The sequence below is a fragment of the Nerophis lumbriciformis genome, linkage group LG08, assembly GCF_033978685.3.
Source record: "Nerophis lumbriciformis linkage group LG08, RoL_Nlum_v2.1, whole genome shotgun sequence".
NCBI lineage: Eukaryota > Metazoa > Chordata > Actinopteri > Syngnathiformes > Syngnathidae > Nerophis > Nerophis lumbriciformis.
In genome coordinates this window covers 1,237,496-1,253,802 of record NC_084555.2, presented here as the reverse complement: position 1 = coordinate 1,253,802, position 16,307 = coordinate 1,237,496, and the positions used below count along the sequence as shown (strand labels likewise).

The window sequence follows — 16,307 nt, the reverse complement described above, 5'->3', positions numbered from 1 at the left end:
AACTGCTTGTTCCTGTTTTGGCTAGTCATTTGCCAAGCTTTACCATAGGCACCTTTTTGTATTTTGGCTTGTTTATGGAAATAAACCATCTTTCTTACCTGCACGCTGCTTTCGGCCTATGCCACAGGAAACTCCAGTTAAGCTTAGCAAATGACAAGCCAAAACAGGAACAAGAAGCAAATTGTCGCGTGTTGCGAACAAAACTGCCAGTATGACGTGAGGCAGGAATAAATAGCTCATGGATTAGAGACCGGGAGCAGGTGAGCTTCCCGACCACTAATCGGAGGCAGGTGACAACAATCAGCACCCATGGCAACAACGAAAACAACCCCGGTTGCAGACACAGAACTAAAATCAACAACTAAGGTAATACTAAACTTAAACAAAACATGATCCGGGCAACAGATCATGACACTAATGGTTATAACATTTGTGTAATGTTCATATTGTTGTTACTCAGCCAGCGTTTGTGGGTCTGATGAACCCGTTGCATTTTGTAGCTTTTAATGCCTCACAATCAAACACTTGTATGTTAAAATACTGAATAGATGTTTACCTTATCCCAATAAACATCTGTTCAGTATTTTAACATAAAAGTGTTTGATTGTGAGGCATTAAAAGCCACAAAATGCAACAGGTCCATCTGAGTAACAACAATATGAACGTTGCATGGAAAATTTCTCTGTCAGTTTTTGCATCCCACAGGGATTCTCCTTTTGTGTTTCTGCACCTGCGGTTCCCACACAAGGTTGCAACATTGTTTGTCAACACTGTCTGCTCTCATTTTCTCGCACAATTGACTCTCTGATGTTCTGTGTACCTACACTCTGTCCTCCTCCTGTCTAGGCCTGCTGTGTGTGTGTGTGTGTGTGGGTGTGTGGTACGCAGAACATCAATTTCCACACTTCTATTAGCCCCGGGTCCAGTGGACCCGGACATCTTATATGTAATAGAAATGTATAGGGGGGGGTGTATGGTGTGTGGTCATTAAATATGTATTCTGATATATGTTCTTCACAGAAAATGAGCCAAAGTCAGTGAGTCTCAGTTTGAAAAATTAATTAATTGTATCATTTTTCTTTTAATAAAAAATGAAAACGGGTCCCACAGACCCGAACACCACACAAGGGTTAAAAACATTTTTAAAAGATCTAAAAAGAGTTAAAGAATCTCGGTATTATCTTCGAGCCAACTCTCTCGTTTAAGTCACACATTAAGAGTGTTACTAAAACAGCCTTCTTTCATCTCTGTAACATTGCTAAAATACGTCCCATTTTGTCCACTATTTTGATCATATTACGCCTACACTGGCTCCCTGTGCACTTAAGATGCGACTTTAATGTTTTTCTACTTACGTATAAGATACTACACGGTCTAGCTCCATCCTATCTTGCTGATTGTATTTTACCAAAAGTCCCGGCCAGAAATCTGCTTTCTAAGAACTCCGGCTTATTAGTGATTCCCAGAGTCCAAAAAAAGTCTGCAGGCTTTAGAGCGTTTTCTATTGGGGCTCCAGTACTATGGAATGCCCTCCCGGTAACAGTTAGAGATGCTACCTCAGTAGAAGCATTTAAAACTCATGTGAATACTCTAGCCTTCAAATAGACCCTTTTTAGACCAGTTGATCTGCCGTCTCTCTTTTTTGCTCTGCCCCACTTTCCTACATTAGAGAGGTTATCAGGTGACCACGGATCAGCCTCCACGGAAAAGGCGCGAGCTGTTCCAAGTCGGGACCCAGGATGGACCACTCCTCTGTGCATCAGTTGGTGTTTCAAATAATATTTGTTTGCATATTACTGTGGTTTTACAACAATATCCGTAAATTGTTTCCCGCCACAAATAGATTTACCGATACCTGGTCTGCCAGAGAATAAGATGACAAAGCAAGAGGTGTCGGTGTTGCCAGCCTAGCTATATTTAGTGAGTATTCAGACCCATCTAGATACAATTTGTCAAACGAAGGACAAATCGAGCGACTGTTTCTGGTCTTTTTGGAGACCCGGACATGAAAGCCTGTATTTCTCTTCTCAAAGAGCAGCGGGTGCTGCTGTCTTTAAATTGTCCAAAAAGTCTTTCTTCATCCCCCACCTGAGGTTGTGTGGGAGGACAAAAAGAACAATTTTGTGACGTGGGCGGGGCTTGAGTCTTGGGGAGCGGAGCATGAAATTTAGGTGGCTTGGCTTAGGTGACTAGACCTAATTTTCAAAAACATGTTCTGGTAATGTCTTATCATGGAGGTAGCTTCTTTTGGGGCAGCGTGGTCGAAAGAAACAGAATTTAGAAAAAACATTTCCTGGTCCATGACGTCATCAGCAGGCGGCGGCGTGACGTCATCAAGGAGCGATGCAGCCTGCATCGGTCCGAGGGAGGAGCTTGCAGGAGCGACGCGTCCTGTCGGCTAGGAGAAGCCCTTTTGGACTGCTTCCGTCTCTGCCGGCGCGTCCGGCAATTTGGCGACGCGGCCACGTCCCCGGGCCACACGGAGCTGATCGGGATCAACTTGCTGCTAGGACCCCACATCAGGTCCTGACGCTCCATGGCACGTAACACCTCCCACGTATCTTCCTCCATCTCCTTCATGTCCGTTGCGGGAAAACAGATTGCTGGCGACATTCTGTCATAACTAGGGGGTTTACGCAACTTACTGCGAGGATTGTTCTCCCGGGATGAAAACTGACTTTTCTGGACAAAGGTAGCAGGTAGGAACATATTTATTCTTGACTCTCAAATAGGTGAAAACAAAAAGGCGCACAAGGCGAAGGCACAACTTAACGCAGGAAAAACGCTAACACTTAGTCTGAACTATGGACATGAAACAAAAAGTCGCTTCCGTCTCTGCCGGCGCGTCCGGTAATTCGGCGACGTGGCGATGTCCCCGGGCCACACGGAGCTGATCGGGATCAACTTGCCGCTAGGACCCCACATCAGGTCCTGATGCTCCATGGCACGTAACACCTCCCACGTATCTTCCTCCATCTCCTCCATGTCCGTTGCGAGAAAACAGATTGCTGGCGACATTCTGTCATAACTAGGGGGTTTACGCAACTTACTGCGAGGATTGTTCTCCCGGAATGAAAACTGACTTTTTTGGACAAAGGTAGCAGGTAGGAACATATTTATTCTTGACTCTAAAATAGGTGAAAACAAAAAGGCGCACAAGGCGAAGGCACAACTTAACGCAGGAAACAAACGCTAACACTTAGTCTGAACTATGGACATGAAACAAAAAGTCGCTTCCGTCTCTGCCGGCGCGTCCGGCAATTCGGCGACTTGGCGACGTCCCCGGGTCACACGGAGCTGATCGGGATCAACTTGCCGCTAGGACCCCACATCAGGTCCTGACGCTCCATGGCACGTAACACCTCCCACGTATCTTCCTCCATCTCCTCCATGTCCGTTGCGAGAAAACAGATTGCTGGCGACATTCTGTCATAACTAGGGGGTTTACGCAACTTACTGCGAGGATTGTTCTCCCGGAATGAAAACTGACTTTTCTGGACAAAGGTAGCAGGTAGGAACATATTTATTCTTGACTCTAAAATAGGTGAAAACAAAAAGGCGCACAAGGCGAAGGCACAACTTAACGCAGGAAACAAACGCTAACACTTAGTCTGAACTATGGACATGAAACAAAAAGTCGCTTCCGTCTCTGCCGGCGCGTCCGGCAATTCGGCGACTTGGCGACGTCCCCGGGTCACACGGAGCTGATCGGGATCAACTTGCCGCTAGGACCCCACATCAGGTCCTGACGCTCCATGGCACGTAACACCTCCCACGTATCTTCCTCCATCTCCTCCATGTCCGTTGCGAGAAAACAGATTGCTGGCGACATTCTGTCATAACTAGGGGGTTTACGCAACTTACTGCGAGGATTGTTCTCCCGGAATGAAAACTGACTTTTCTGGACAAAGGTAGCAGGTAGGAACATATTTATTCTTGACTCTCAAATAGGTGAAAACAAAAAGGTGCACAAGGCGAAGGCACAACTTAATGCAGGAAACAAAAGCTAACACTTAGCCTGAACTATGGACATGAAACAAAAAGTTGCTAACTGTGGCATGAATAAATAAAACTTACTTGGCAATAAACGAGCAGCATGAACAAAGCATGAAACAATCAGCATCTCCAGAAAACAAGCATGAAACAATCGCATGAATACAAGCATGAACTATGGCATGAAAGGAACAATGTCGCCAGACCGACTAGCTGGCAACGACAGGCTTAAATAATAGTCTCTCTTGATTAGAGACAGGTGTGACCCGAACGCAAATCACAAGTCGTCATGGAAACTAAAACAAACAAGGGAGCGCAAACAGGAACTAAAAGAGTCCAAAAACTAACAAAACATAACAAAAACATAATCCAGACCACAGATCATTGACAAAAACACCAACACAAAAATAAGCGACATATTTGTTTGCTTTTCATCTTTTTTACTCGCTGTTCGTTATTCCTCTCTCATTTTTACAATGCCATGCACATACGTCATGGCCAATTATGCACATTAGACAATGACGTCACAGTCGGATTTGAATTGGTTTTTAGAGTTTTTTCTTGGGTAACGTGATTGTTACGGGCGAGCTCCAGTGACTACGCTGGCCCAGACCCAGCAGCTCTTTGGCGCACACCTGGAAGCGGTAAGTTCTACCCGGGGTAAGACGGTCCAGTTCCATGCTGGTGTTCTCCAAAGGACCCAGCTGGATCAGAGAAAAAAAATCAAACCAAAAATATCAACAGTGTACTTCATGGAGACAAAAAGGCGGAGTTGTGGGTAAAACGTACTTCCACGGACTTGGCGATGCCCCTGTGGTCCCACTTGTACGTGACGTAGTACTTCAAGGGGGCGATGTCCAGGTACGTCCAAGTGGGAGGAGCCGACCACTCCAATAAAGGCTTCTTGGGGTGTTGCGGGGACACCTTTATGTCCACGGGGGGGTCGGGTTTGACTGCAAATGGATGGTGTTGTTCAGGTTGTGTGGACGTTGTGTTGATGTTGTGTTGATGTTTGTCCTCACCGATGTCCTCCAGCATGAAGCTGGTGAGGGACGAGCTGCTGCCGCCCTCGTAAAGCGTGGTCACGTTGATGATGTAGTCCGTCAGCAGCTTCAGCTCCCGCAGGGGACAATGCCACAGCTGGACACGTTTGGGTAAGAGCAAGAAAAATTCATTGAAATGTGAATTTTTAAAACATTTTCTTTCATTTTATATACGGTACATATTCACGGTATATATTTATATAGAATGTATATTTGTGTACAGTACAGAACAGTGGTTCTCAAATGTTTTTCACCAGCTCAGAAAACATTTGGCTCTCCAAGTACCACCGTAATAGCGGACATTAGTATACAGTAGCGTAAAAAAATAAAATAAAAAAATACAGTAGCGTATGAGGCCTACGTATTCATTAAAAACAAGGCAAAGGTTTTATTCAATAAGGATATTTAATATTTTTTGCCTACTGTAACACTATGTTTGAATGTAGGAAAATAAAACAGTGTACTTAAATGATGAATAGAAATATATGTATTTAATTTATGTAAGGGATTGTTTGGTACACCACTAGATAGAGCCTGGGTTCTACTAATAGCAGAATATCTATTTTTTTATGCATTCAATTTTTATTTATTTATATTATCTTTATTTCTATTAATGTTAAAGTATTATAATACAGAGTTCCTTCAAATAGACTCCAAATATGGTGATATATATTTTCTTATTATTTAATTTTCTTTTTAAAGAATGTTTTATTAATTTTTTTGTTATTATGTAATTTTGTTACTTTTTTAAACCCATTCATTCAAGCATTTTTTTCTTTTTGTACAATTTAATAATGACGTCCAAAAATAATTTTTCATATTTTCATTGACAGAGAATGAATTAATATTCATACAAAAATTTTCAAAAAAGTAAATTTAAAAAATTATATATATTTTAATCTAATTCAAGACCAAAAATGTGTTGAAATTAGAAGATATTATATTATTGAGAATATTAATTCATGGTTTCTGGTTGTATTACATGAAAATGATCCTTCAAGGTTCAATAATAATATTCATATACATGCATTAATTTGTGTGTCTTTCTTTTTATTTTATTTTAAAACTGAATCTCCTTTTATAGATTTTGAATAATATAATCAATACAAAATGTAATGTGGTTGACTAACATAATGATAGTTAGGTTATTCAAAAATATATTAATGCTTGCATCCTTCCATTAATATTAATTAAGATTCCTGATGATGATAATAATACACAACTACTGATATCATATTCATAATAATAATAGACAATTTTCTTTTCATTGATATATCAGATATTTTGAGGGGATTGTTGTGCAAATCTGGAAATACGTCAAAATTAATTTAGGGAAATGTGCATTGAGTGTTTCAGTATCACATGAACAAAATTTGTCACTGGAAAATTTTCTTTTACAATAAAAAAAACACACATTTCTTGGCGTGTTGGTTCCAAGAGCCAACACAAGTCTTGGTAAAAAAAAAAAAAAAAAAATACTTCTCCATGGTTACGGAATGAATTTCAAATAAATCTGAGGCTACCTGAACTCATCACTTTGGGGGAATTTCAGCAGAGGTGTGGACTCGAGTCACATGACTTGGACTCGAGTCAGACTCGAGTCATGAATTTGATGACTTTAGACTCGACTTGACAAAATGTAAAAAGACTTGCAACTCGACTTAGACTTTAACATCAATGACTTGTGACTTCACTTGGACTTGAGCCTTTTGAATTGACATGACTTGACATGACTTGCTACTTTCCCCAAAACCTAAAGATGAAAAAGTTATTCGGGAGCGCTCCGTATTTTTCATTGTGTACTTGTCTATCAGCGTTGCGTGTGTCAGCTGGTGTGCTCTCAGTACAACAGCCAATCAAATTAGATCTACTTTGTTTTCATCACACAGCATTCATCCAATCAAATTGCAGGACAACCAACGAAGAAGACATGTCCAAACCACACGCCAGTGAACAAAAAATTATACCTAAAATATTTTCGTTTGGGTATAAAAATTACGAGGTGGTCAACACAAAACGGTTTGCAGTATGCAACACATGCGGTTCGAAAATTACTGATGGAGAGGCAACAACTTCCAACTTCGTCCGGCTTTTGAAGTTGCACAAAGAAGGGTAAGTTTTGAATGTAAGATAACGTTTATTGGCTAAGTAACGTGACTTTTATTTGCTGTGTAGTTAAATCAGTGATGCTGTAAACTCACTGCTAACGTTATAACGTTATTGCAAACACGGGAATCTGTTGCAGTTCACTACCTTATTCATACTTTTTGTTCAGTGATTTTTTAAGCAGGGTTACGTTAGTCAATATATCACACGTAACGTTAGACGGCGGTCAGTAGCACCGCGTATTTTAGCCACCTAAAAAAAGACAAAAATAGTAAAATAAAGGTCAGTTAAAATGTATACTATATTATGAATATGTGTACCGTTTTAGCTAGCTTTCTGACATACTGTTGGTTGTTTACCTCAGTGGTCCCCAACCACCGGGCCGCAGCCCGGTACTGGTCCGTGGATCGATTGGTATCGGGCCGCACAAGAAATAATTTTTTTATTTTCTTTTTTTAATTAAATCAACATAAAAAACACAAGATACACTTACAAGTAGTGCACCAACCCAAAACAACTCTCTCCCCCCTTTTGTTCTGGGCATTGAACATGAAGACTCTTCCTTCACTGTTCCGAGTGGCCATGAGAGTCTTGGCAGTGCCTGCCTCCAGTGCTCCAGTGGAGCGAGTTTTCAGCCATGGTGGCATCATACTACGCCCCCATCGTGCACAAATGACTGACAGACTCTTGGCTAATTTGGTCTTTTGCAAATGCAATGCAGCATAGGGCCCTGACATATAAAAAGTACAACTTTTTTGTTATGTTCACGTATATGTCATGTTTTTTCAATGTTAACACTTTTGTACAAATAAGTACATTTGCACTTTATTTTTCAATGTGTTTGTTCTGTAAAGGAATGAGTTAATGTTTAAAATGACTGGTTAATAGTGCTATTATAAAGTGCAATGTCAGCACAATTTTCTTTCCTGCAATTTAAAATGCACTTGTTTTAATAAATAAATACAGAGTTTGAAAAGCATACACAATCTGTGTTAATATATTAGTCTGTGGTTAAAAGGACTTGAAAGGACTCGAAACTCAAAATGCAGGACTTAGGACTTGACTTGAGACTTTCCAGTCTTGACTTTGGACTTGACTCGGGGCTTGCCTGTCTTGACTCGGGACTTGACTCGGACTTGAGGGCAAAGACTTGAGACTTACTTGTGACTTGCAAAACAATGACTTGGTCCCACCTCTGCATTTCAGGCCATTTTAAAAGGATGGAGGAACTGCTTCTATTGGGCACTGGACTTGTTTTTAATTTGTTTTTAGTGAAACATTTTATTTTTTACCTATTGCGTGTTTTTCTATGTTATTGTGGTAAGTAATTTTTTTGTTATAATTATAATGTGAGACATGGTTAAATAAAGGAGAATTTAAATATAAAATAGAATGAATGTATTTTATATCATTCTTATTTCATGAAATATTATTATTATTATTATTATTATTATTATATCATTGTTACTATCCATTCATCCATTTTCTACTGCTTGTAGTTAGTATTTTGATACTGATTTTCTTGTCCAATCTGTTTTCCTTAATATTAGGAAATGTTAACCAATTATTTGTTTAATATTGACCTTTTCTCCACATTCATTTATACAACAAATATAGCAATTTCGGGAGTCTTTTAATACAACAGTCTGTCTATTGTTCTTCCATATTTATGTGACAAATACAACAATTTTAAAAATAACTGTATTTTTGTATTTTATACAGTATACACACCTCATTTTTATATATAATTTGGCATTTTAATGCATATTTTTGTCTTTTTGATTATATTTCTGATATAAAAAAAGACAAAAATCCATCCACGGATGGATGGATGGATTTTTGTCTTTTTTATATCAGAAATATAATAATTTCATACAGATGTTTGTCTAATGTCGCAGAACCGCGTGCGGCTCTTTAGCGCTGCCCGAGTGGCTCCCTGGAGCTTTGTCAAAAATGTATGAAAATGGAATAAGATGGCGGATATTTTTTTGTTTTCACATGACTTCTGCAGGAGGACAAAACCTGACACAAACCTTCCTAATTGTTAGAAACCCCACTGTTTGTATTAAACATGCTTCACTGATGAGATGATTTGGCGTGCACCGTTTTGTCCTACTAATTTCGGCGGCCCTTGAACTCACCGTAGTTGTGTGGACTGTACAACTTTCTCCGACGCTGCCACAGAAAGATGTGTTTTATGCCACTCTTTGTTTGTCTCATTTTGTCCACCAAACATTTTATACTGTGCGTGAATGCACAAAGGTGCACTTTGAGATATATATATATATATATATATATATATATATATATATATATATATATATATATATATATAATATAATTTATATATTTTATATAATTTTTTTTTCAATTCACTTTTGTGATGAATATAGCATGTTGGCTTTATTTGAATACACATTTTTGGAATTAAAAAAAAAAAAAGATTTTCTTAATTGATGTGATAAACAGTATGTTGGCAGTATGTGAATACACATTTTTTTTTTCCAAAATTGTTTTATATTTTTGTCTTAATTAATATGATGAAATAAATATAATTTTTTTCCCCAGCATTTTAATACACCTTTTTGTCAAACATTTTACTGTATTCTTTTAAAAGATGCGATAAATACTGCATTTTTGCTATATTTTAATACGCTTTTTTTTTTATATAGGTGACAAACGTATGTAAGTTCAACATTTCAATATTTATTTTTCATTGCTCCATATTGAATTAGAACAGCTTATTGTTAGTGTGTCTTTAACAACTTTTTTTTTTGTTATAGAATTAAAAAAGTCAAATTGGTACCAGATGATGACCCGATGATGATGATGAGGATGATGATGATGATGATGATGATGATGATGATGATGATGATGATGATGATGATGAAGAGTTGGGGGGGATGAGTTGACACTGCTTGGTGACTGACGGCTGGTGTCTCTCCCTGAAATGTACACACACACACACACACACACACACACACACACACACACACACACACACACACACACACACACACACAGTTGTAGGCACATTGTATGCTTATGAAGATGAATATTGATGACTGACATGTAAGATGAATATTGATGACTGACATGTAAGATGCGGTGTAATTCACTGGCTGAGAGTCGGCAGGTTGAGGCCAGGAGCAAAAGGTCACGTTAGGATAACTGGCACACCAGCATTGCACTGTAGGATTGATGGGAGGAGCTACTGGAAAAAAGTTATAATTACAAGGAAGTATTTCTATTATTCCATATCAACATCCTGATAAATTATGGATGTAAAACGACTTGACTTTTTTATTTTTTTGGATAAAACTTTTTACGTTTTATCAAAGCATTTATTTTGAATAATAAATTAGAATAATTAAAACATTTCTATCTACAAAATGTTTTTTTTTATTCATGAATCAACACAAATTACTTGAGTAAAATATAGCAATTTTGGGAGCATTTTACACAACATTTTGTCCAATGTGTTTTCCCATTCGTATTTATTAAAGGGACAAACGTAACAGTTTCTGTCAATACTTTAATACGAAGGTTTTGTAAAAATAAAATGTCTAAATATTTGTATTCATATTTTTATTCATGTGTAAAATATAGTGATTCTGGCAGCATTTGAACGCACAATTTTGTCCATTTGACTCCTTAAATAATTTAAGTGACAAATGTAACCGTTTCTGTTAATACTTTATTACAAAACCTTGGTCAAATTAAAAAATTATTTTTTTTTCCTTATTCATGAGTAAAATATAGCAATTTTTGGCAGCATTTTACACAACATTTTGTCCATTTTTTTCTCCCTTCTTTTTTATTTTTTTTTATTTAAGTGACAAATGTAACCGTTTCTGTCAACACTTTAATACAAAACCTTTGTCAAATTAAAAAAATTGTTTTTCTTATTCATGAGTAAAATATATCAATTTTGGCAGCATTTTACACAACATTTTGTCCAATGTGTTTTCTTTCCTTTGTTTTTTGTTTTTTATTGAAGTGACAAATGTAACCATTTCTGTCAATACTTTAATACAAAACCTTTGTCAAATTAAAAAAAAACATTTTTTTCCTTATTCATGAGTAAAATATTAGGGGTTAGGGTTAGGGTTAGGGTTAGGGTAAGGCTTGGGGTTAGGGTTAGGGTTAGGTTAACCCTAACCCTAACCCTAACCCTAAAATATAGCAATTTTTGGCAGCATTTTACACATTTTGTCCAATGTGTTTTACTTTTTTAATTTTAAATTTTATTTAAGTGACAAATGTAACCGTTTCTGTTCATACTTTAATACAAAACCTTTGTCAAATTATAAGCGGTAGAAAATGGATGGATGGATGGATGGATATATTTTTCCTTATTCATGAGCAAAATATAGCAATTTTTGGCAGCATTTTACACATTTTGTGCAATGTGTTTTACTATAAAAAAAAAAAAAATTCATTTAAGTGACAAATGTAACCGTTTCTGTTAATACTTTATTACAAAACCTTGGTCAAATTAAAAAAAATATATATTTTTCCTTATTCATGAGTAAAATATAGCAATTTTGGGAGCATTTTACACAACATTTTGTCCAATGTGTTTTCCCATTCGTATTTATTAAAGGGACAAACGTAACAGTTTCTGTCAATACTTTAATACGAAGGTTTTGTAAAAATAAAATGTCTAAATATTTGTATTCATATTTTTATTCATGTGTAAAATATAGTGATTCTGGCAGCATTTGAACGCACAATTTTGTCCATTTGATTCCTTAAATAATTTAAGGGACAAATGTAACGTGTTCTGTTATTACTTTAATACAAAACCTTTGTCAAATTAAAAAAAAACATTTTTTTCCTTATTCATGAGTAAAATATTAGGGGTTAGGGTTAGGGTAAGGCTTGGGGTTAGGGTTAGGGTTAGGTTAACCCTAACCCTAACCCTAACCCTAAAATATAGCAATTTTTGGCAGCATTTTACACATTTTGTCCAATGTGTTTTACTTTTTTAATTTTTAATTTTATTTAAGTGACAAATGTAACCGTTTCTGTTCATACTTTAATACAAACCCTTTGTCAAATTATAAGCGGTAGAAAATGGATGGATGGATGGATGTATTTTTCCTTATTCATGAGCAAAATATAGCAATTTTTGGCAGCATTTTACACATTTTGTGCAATGTGTTTTACTATAAAAAAAAAAAAATCATTTAAGTGACAAATGTAACCGTTTCTGTTAATACTTTATTACAAAACCTTGGTCAAATTAAAAAATATATATTTTTTCCCTTATTCATGAGTAAAATATAGCAATTTTTGGCAGCATTTTACACAACATTTTGTCCATTTTTTTCTCCCTTCTTTTTTATTTTTTTTTATTTAAGTGACAAATGTAACCGTTTCTGTCAACACTTTAATACAAAACCTTTGTCAAATTAAAAAAATTGTTTTTCTTATTCATGAGTAAAATATATCAATTTTGGCAGCATTTTACACAACATTTTGTCCAATGTGTTTTCTTTCCTTTGTTTTTTGTTTTTTATTGAAGTGACAAATGTAACCGTTTCTGTCATTACTTTAATACAAAACCTTTGTCAAATTAAAAAAAATTTTTTTTCCCTTTATCCATGAGTAAAATATAGCAATTTTGTCAGCATTTGACACAAAATTTGTCCAAAATGATTTCCCATTTTTATTTATTAAAGGGACAAGTTTCTGTCATTACTTTAATACAAAACCTTTGCCAAATTTAAAAAAAAAATGGTTTCCTTATCCATGAGTAAAATATAGCAATTTTGGGAGCATTTTACACAACATTTTGCCCAATGTGTTTTCCCATTTGTATTTATTAAAGGGACAAACGTAACAGTTTCTGTCAATACTTTAATACGAAAGCTTTGTAAAAAAAAAAGTCTAAATATTTGTATTCATATTTTTATTCATGTGTAAAATATAGTGATTCTGGCAGCATTTGAACGCACCATTTTGTCCATTTGATTCCTTAAATAATTTAAGGGACAAATGTAACGTGTTCTGTCATTACTTTAATACAAAACCTTTGTCAAATTAAAAAAACAAACATTTTTTTCCTTATTCATGAGTAAAATATTAGGGGTTAGGGTTAGGGTTGAGGTAAGGCTTGGGGTTAGGGTTAGGGTTAGGGTTAGGTTAACCCTAACCCTAACCCTAAAATATAGCAATTTTTGGCAGCATTTTACACATTTTGTCCAATGTGTTTTACTTTTTTAATTTGTAATTTTATTTAAGTGACAAATGTAACCGTTTCTGTTCATACTTTAATACAAAACCTTTGTCAAATTATAAGCGGTAGAAAATGGATGGATGGATGGATATATTTTTCCTTATTCATGAGCAAAATATAGCAATTTTTGGCAGTATTTTACACATTTTGTGCAATGTGTTTTACTATAAAAAAATAAAAAAATTCATTTAAGTGACAAATGTAACCGTTTCTGTTAATACTTTATTACAAAACCTTGGTCAAATTAAAAAATATATTTATTTTTCCTTATTCATGAGTAAAATATAGCAATTTTGGCAGCATTTTACACAACATTTTGTCCATTTTTTTTCCCTTCTTTTTTATTTTTTTTATTTAAGTGACAAATGTAACCGTTTCTGTCAACACTTTAATACAAAACCTTTGTCAAATTAAAAAAAAATGTTTTTCTTATTCATGAGTAAAATATATCAATTTTGGCAGCATTTTACACAACATTTTGTCCAATGTGTTTTCTTTCCTTTGTTTTTTGTTTTTTATTGAAGTGACAAATGTAACCGTTTCTGTCAATACTTTAATACAAAACCTTTGTCAAATTTAAAAAATTTTTTTTTCCTTTATCCATGAGTAAAATGTAGCAATTTTGTCAGCATTTGACACAAAATTTGTCCAAAATGATTTCCCATTTTTATTTATTAAAGGGACAAGTTTCTGTCATTACTTTAATACAAAACCTTTGCCAAAAAAAAAAAAAAATGGTTTCCTTATCTATGAGTAAAATATAGCAATTTTGGCAGCATTTTACACAACATTTTGTCCAATGTGTTCTTTTTTTTTTTTTTTTTAATTAAATTTAAGTGACAAATATAACCGTTTCTGTCTTTAATACAACACCTTTGTCAAATTAAAAAACATTTTTTCCCCCTTATTCATGAGTAAAATATAGACATTTTTGGCAGCATTTTACACAACATTTTGTTCAATGTGTTTTACTTGTTTTTATTTTTTTTATTTAAGTGACAAATCTAACTGTTTCTGTCAATACTTTAATACAAAACCTTTTTCAAATTAAAAAAATATTTTTTTTCCTTATTCCTGAGTAAAATATAGCAATTTTGGCAGCATTTTACACAACATTTTGTCCAGTTTTTTTCTCTCCTTCTTTTCTATTTATTTTTTATTTAAGTGACATATGTAAATATTTCTGTCAATACTTTAATACAAAACCTTTGTCAAATTAAAAAAATATTTTTTTTCCTTATTCCTGAGTAAAATATAGCAATTTTGGCAGCATTTACACAACATTTTGTCCAGTTTTTTTTCCCCTTCTTTTCTATTTATTTTTTATTTAAGTGACATGTGTAAATATTTCTGTCAATACTTTAATACAAAACCTTTGTCAAATTAAAAAAACATTTTTTTCCTTATTCCTGAGTAAAATATAGCAATTTTGGCAGCATTTTACACAACATTTTGTCCAGTTTTTTTTTCCTTCTTTTTTATTAATTTTTTTATTTAAGTGACAAATGTAACTTTTTCTGTCAACACTTTACTACAAAACCTTTGTCAAATTTAAAAAATATATAAAAATTTAATTTTTTAAAGTATTTTTTCCCTTATCCAATTTTTGTCCAAAATGTTTTCCCATTTTTATCTATTAAAGGGACAAATGTAACAGTTTCTGTCATTACTTTAATACAAAACCTTTGTCAAATTTAAAAAAAATTTTTTTCCTTATTCATGAGTAAAATATAGCAATTTTGGCAGCATTTTACACAACATTTTGTCCAATGTGTTTTTTTTGTTTTTGTTTTTTTTAATTAAATTTGAGTGACAAATATAACCGTTTCTGTCAATACTTTAATACACAACCTTTGTCAAATTTAAAAAATATATTTTTCCCCTCATTCATGAGTAAAATATATCAATTTTGGTAGCATTTTACACAACATGTTGCCCAATGTGTTTTCTTTCCTTTGTTTTTTGTTTTTTAAGTGACAAATGTAACCGTTTCTGACAATGCTTTAATACAAAACCTTTGTCAAATTTTAAAATATATTTTTTTCCTTATTCATGAGTAAAATATAGCAATTTTGGCAGCATTTTACACTACATTTTGTCCAAAATATTTTCACACTTCTATTTATTAAAGGGACAAATGTAACAGTTTCTGTCAATACTTTAATGCAAGCTTTTTTGTCAAATTAAAAACAACCAAACTTTTTAATTAATGTGTAAAATGTAACAATTTGAGCATTATTTAGCACATATTTTTGTCCAATGTGTTTTTAATTTTTTTAAATTAATATAAGTAATACACGTATTTATTTTGTATATTTTACCAATGTTTTCATACACATTTCTGTCCAATTTGTACTTTTTTCACCATTAATTAATATGACAAACTTTTTGTAATTTTTTTTGATAAGAATACAAATATTGCCAAAATTTAAATCGAAAATTGTGTACAATTTGTACTTTTTCTCCTTTTTTTTATGCGACAATTTTGGTACATTTTGGCAGTGCATTATATATGTTCTGTGTAATATTTTTGCTGTGACAAAAAATGTCATTGTAGGAGCACAGAACTATCAGTTGCTGTAAAAAAACACACAATATTTGACATTTCAGGCAATGATATGAGCGCTGCATTGGAAGTAGATAAAAAGTATCAAAACTACTCACCAGTTGATGTTTCTGCAGGCTGACTAGCCAGCAAAGCGAGCAGTAGAGTCCAACAGCACACACTTGGCATCATTTTTGCTGCTCTTCTCCTTCTGTCTATTCCACACTCAAGCCGTGGTGCACAGTGAAGGAGGCGGCTGCTGATTGTTGGCCGTGTGAGCGGCAGCTGCTCTTAAGACGCGGCGACACTGAAAGTGAAAGAGGAAGATGAGGCGCATCAGAGGAAAAGCCCTCGAAGAGAAACAAGCGCTAGTTTT

At 34.7% G+C, this 16,307-nt stretch overlaps 1 protein-coding gene across 2 annotated transcripts; it reads right to left on the bottom strand.

Moving 5' to 3' along the window:
* Window positions 1-3,924: 3,924 nt before the first annotated feature.
* On the bottom strand, window positions 3,925-16,307 carry ebi3 (Epstein-Barr virus induced 3). 2 transcript variants are annotated; one of them, XM_072913599.1, is made up of 6 exons: window positions 16,051-16,307; window positions 10,239-10,356; window positions 9,949-10,087; window positions 5,016-5,133; window positions 4,783-4,946; window positions 3,925-4,697 (listed from the first exon to the last, which is right to left on the bottom strand). In XM_072913599.1, the coding sequence occupies exons 1-6, from the start codon at window positions 16,121-16,123 to the stop codon at window positions 4,542-4,544; spliced, it is 768 nt and encodes a 255-aa protein (XP_072769700.1). In that variant the 5' UTR covers window positions 16,124-16,307; the 3' UTR covers window positions 3,925-4,541. The 2 variants fall into 2 exon arrangements, with proteins under 2 accessions (XP_072769700.1, XP_072769701.1); XM_072913600.1 differs by having other exon boundaries at window positions 10,239-10,353.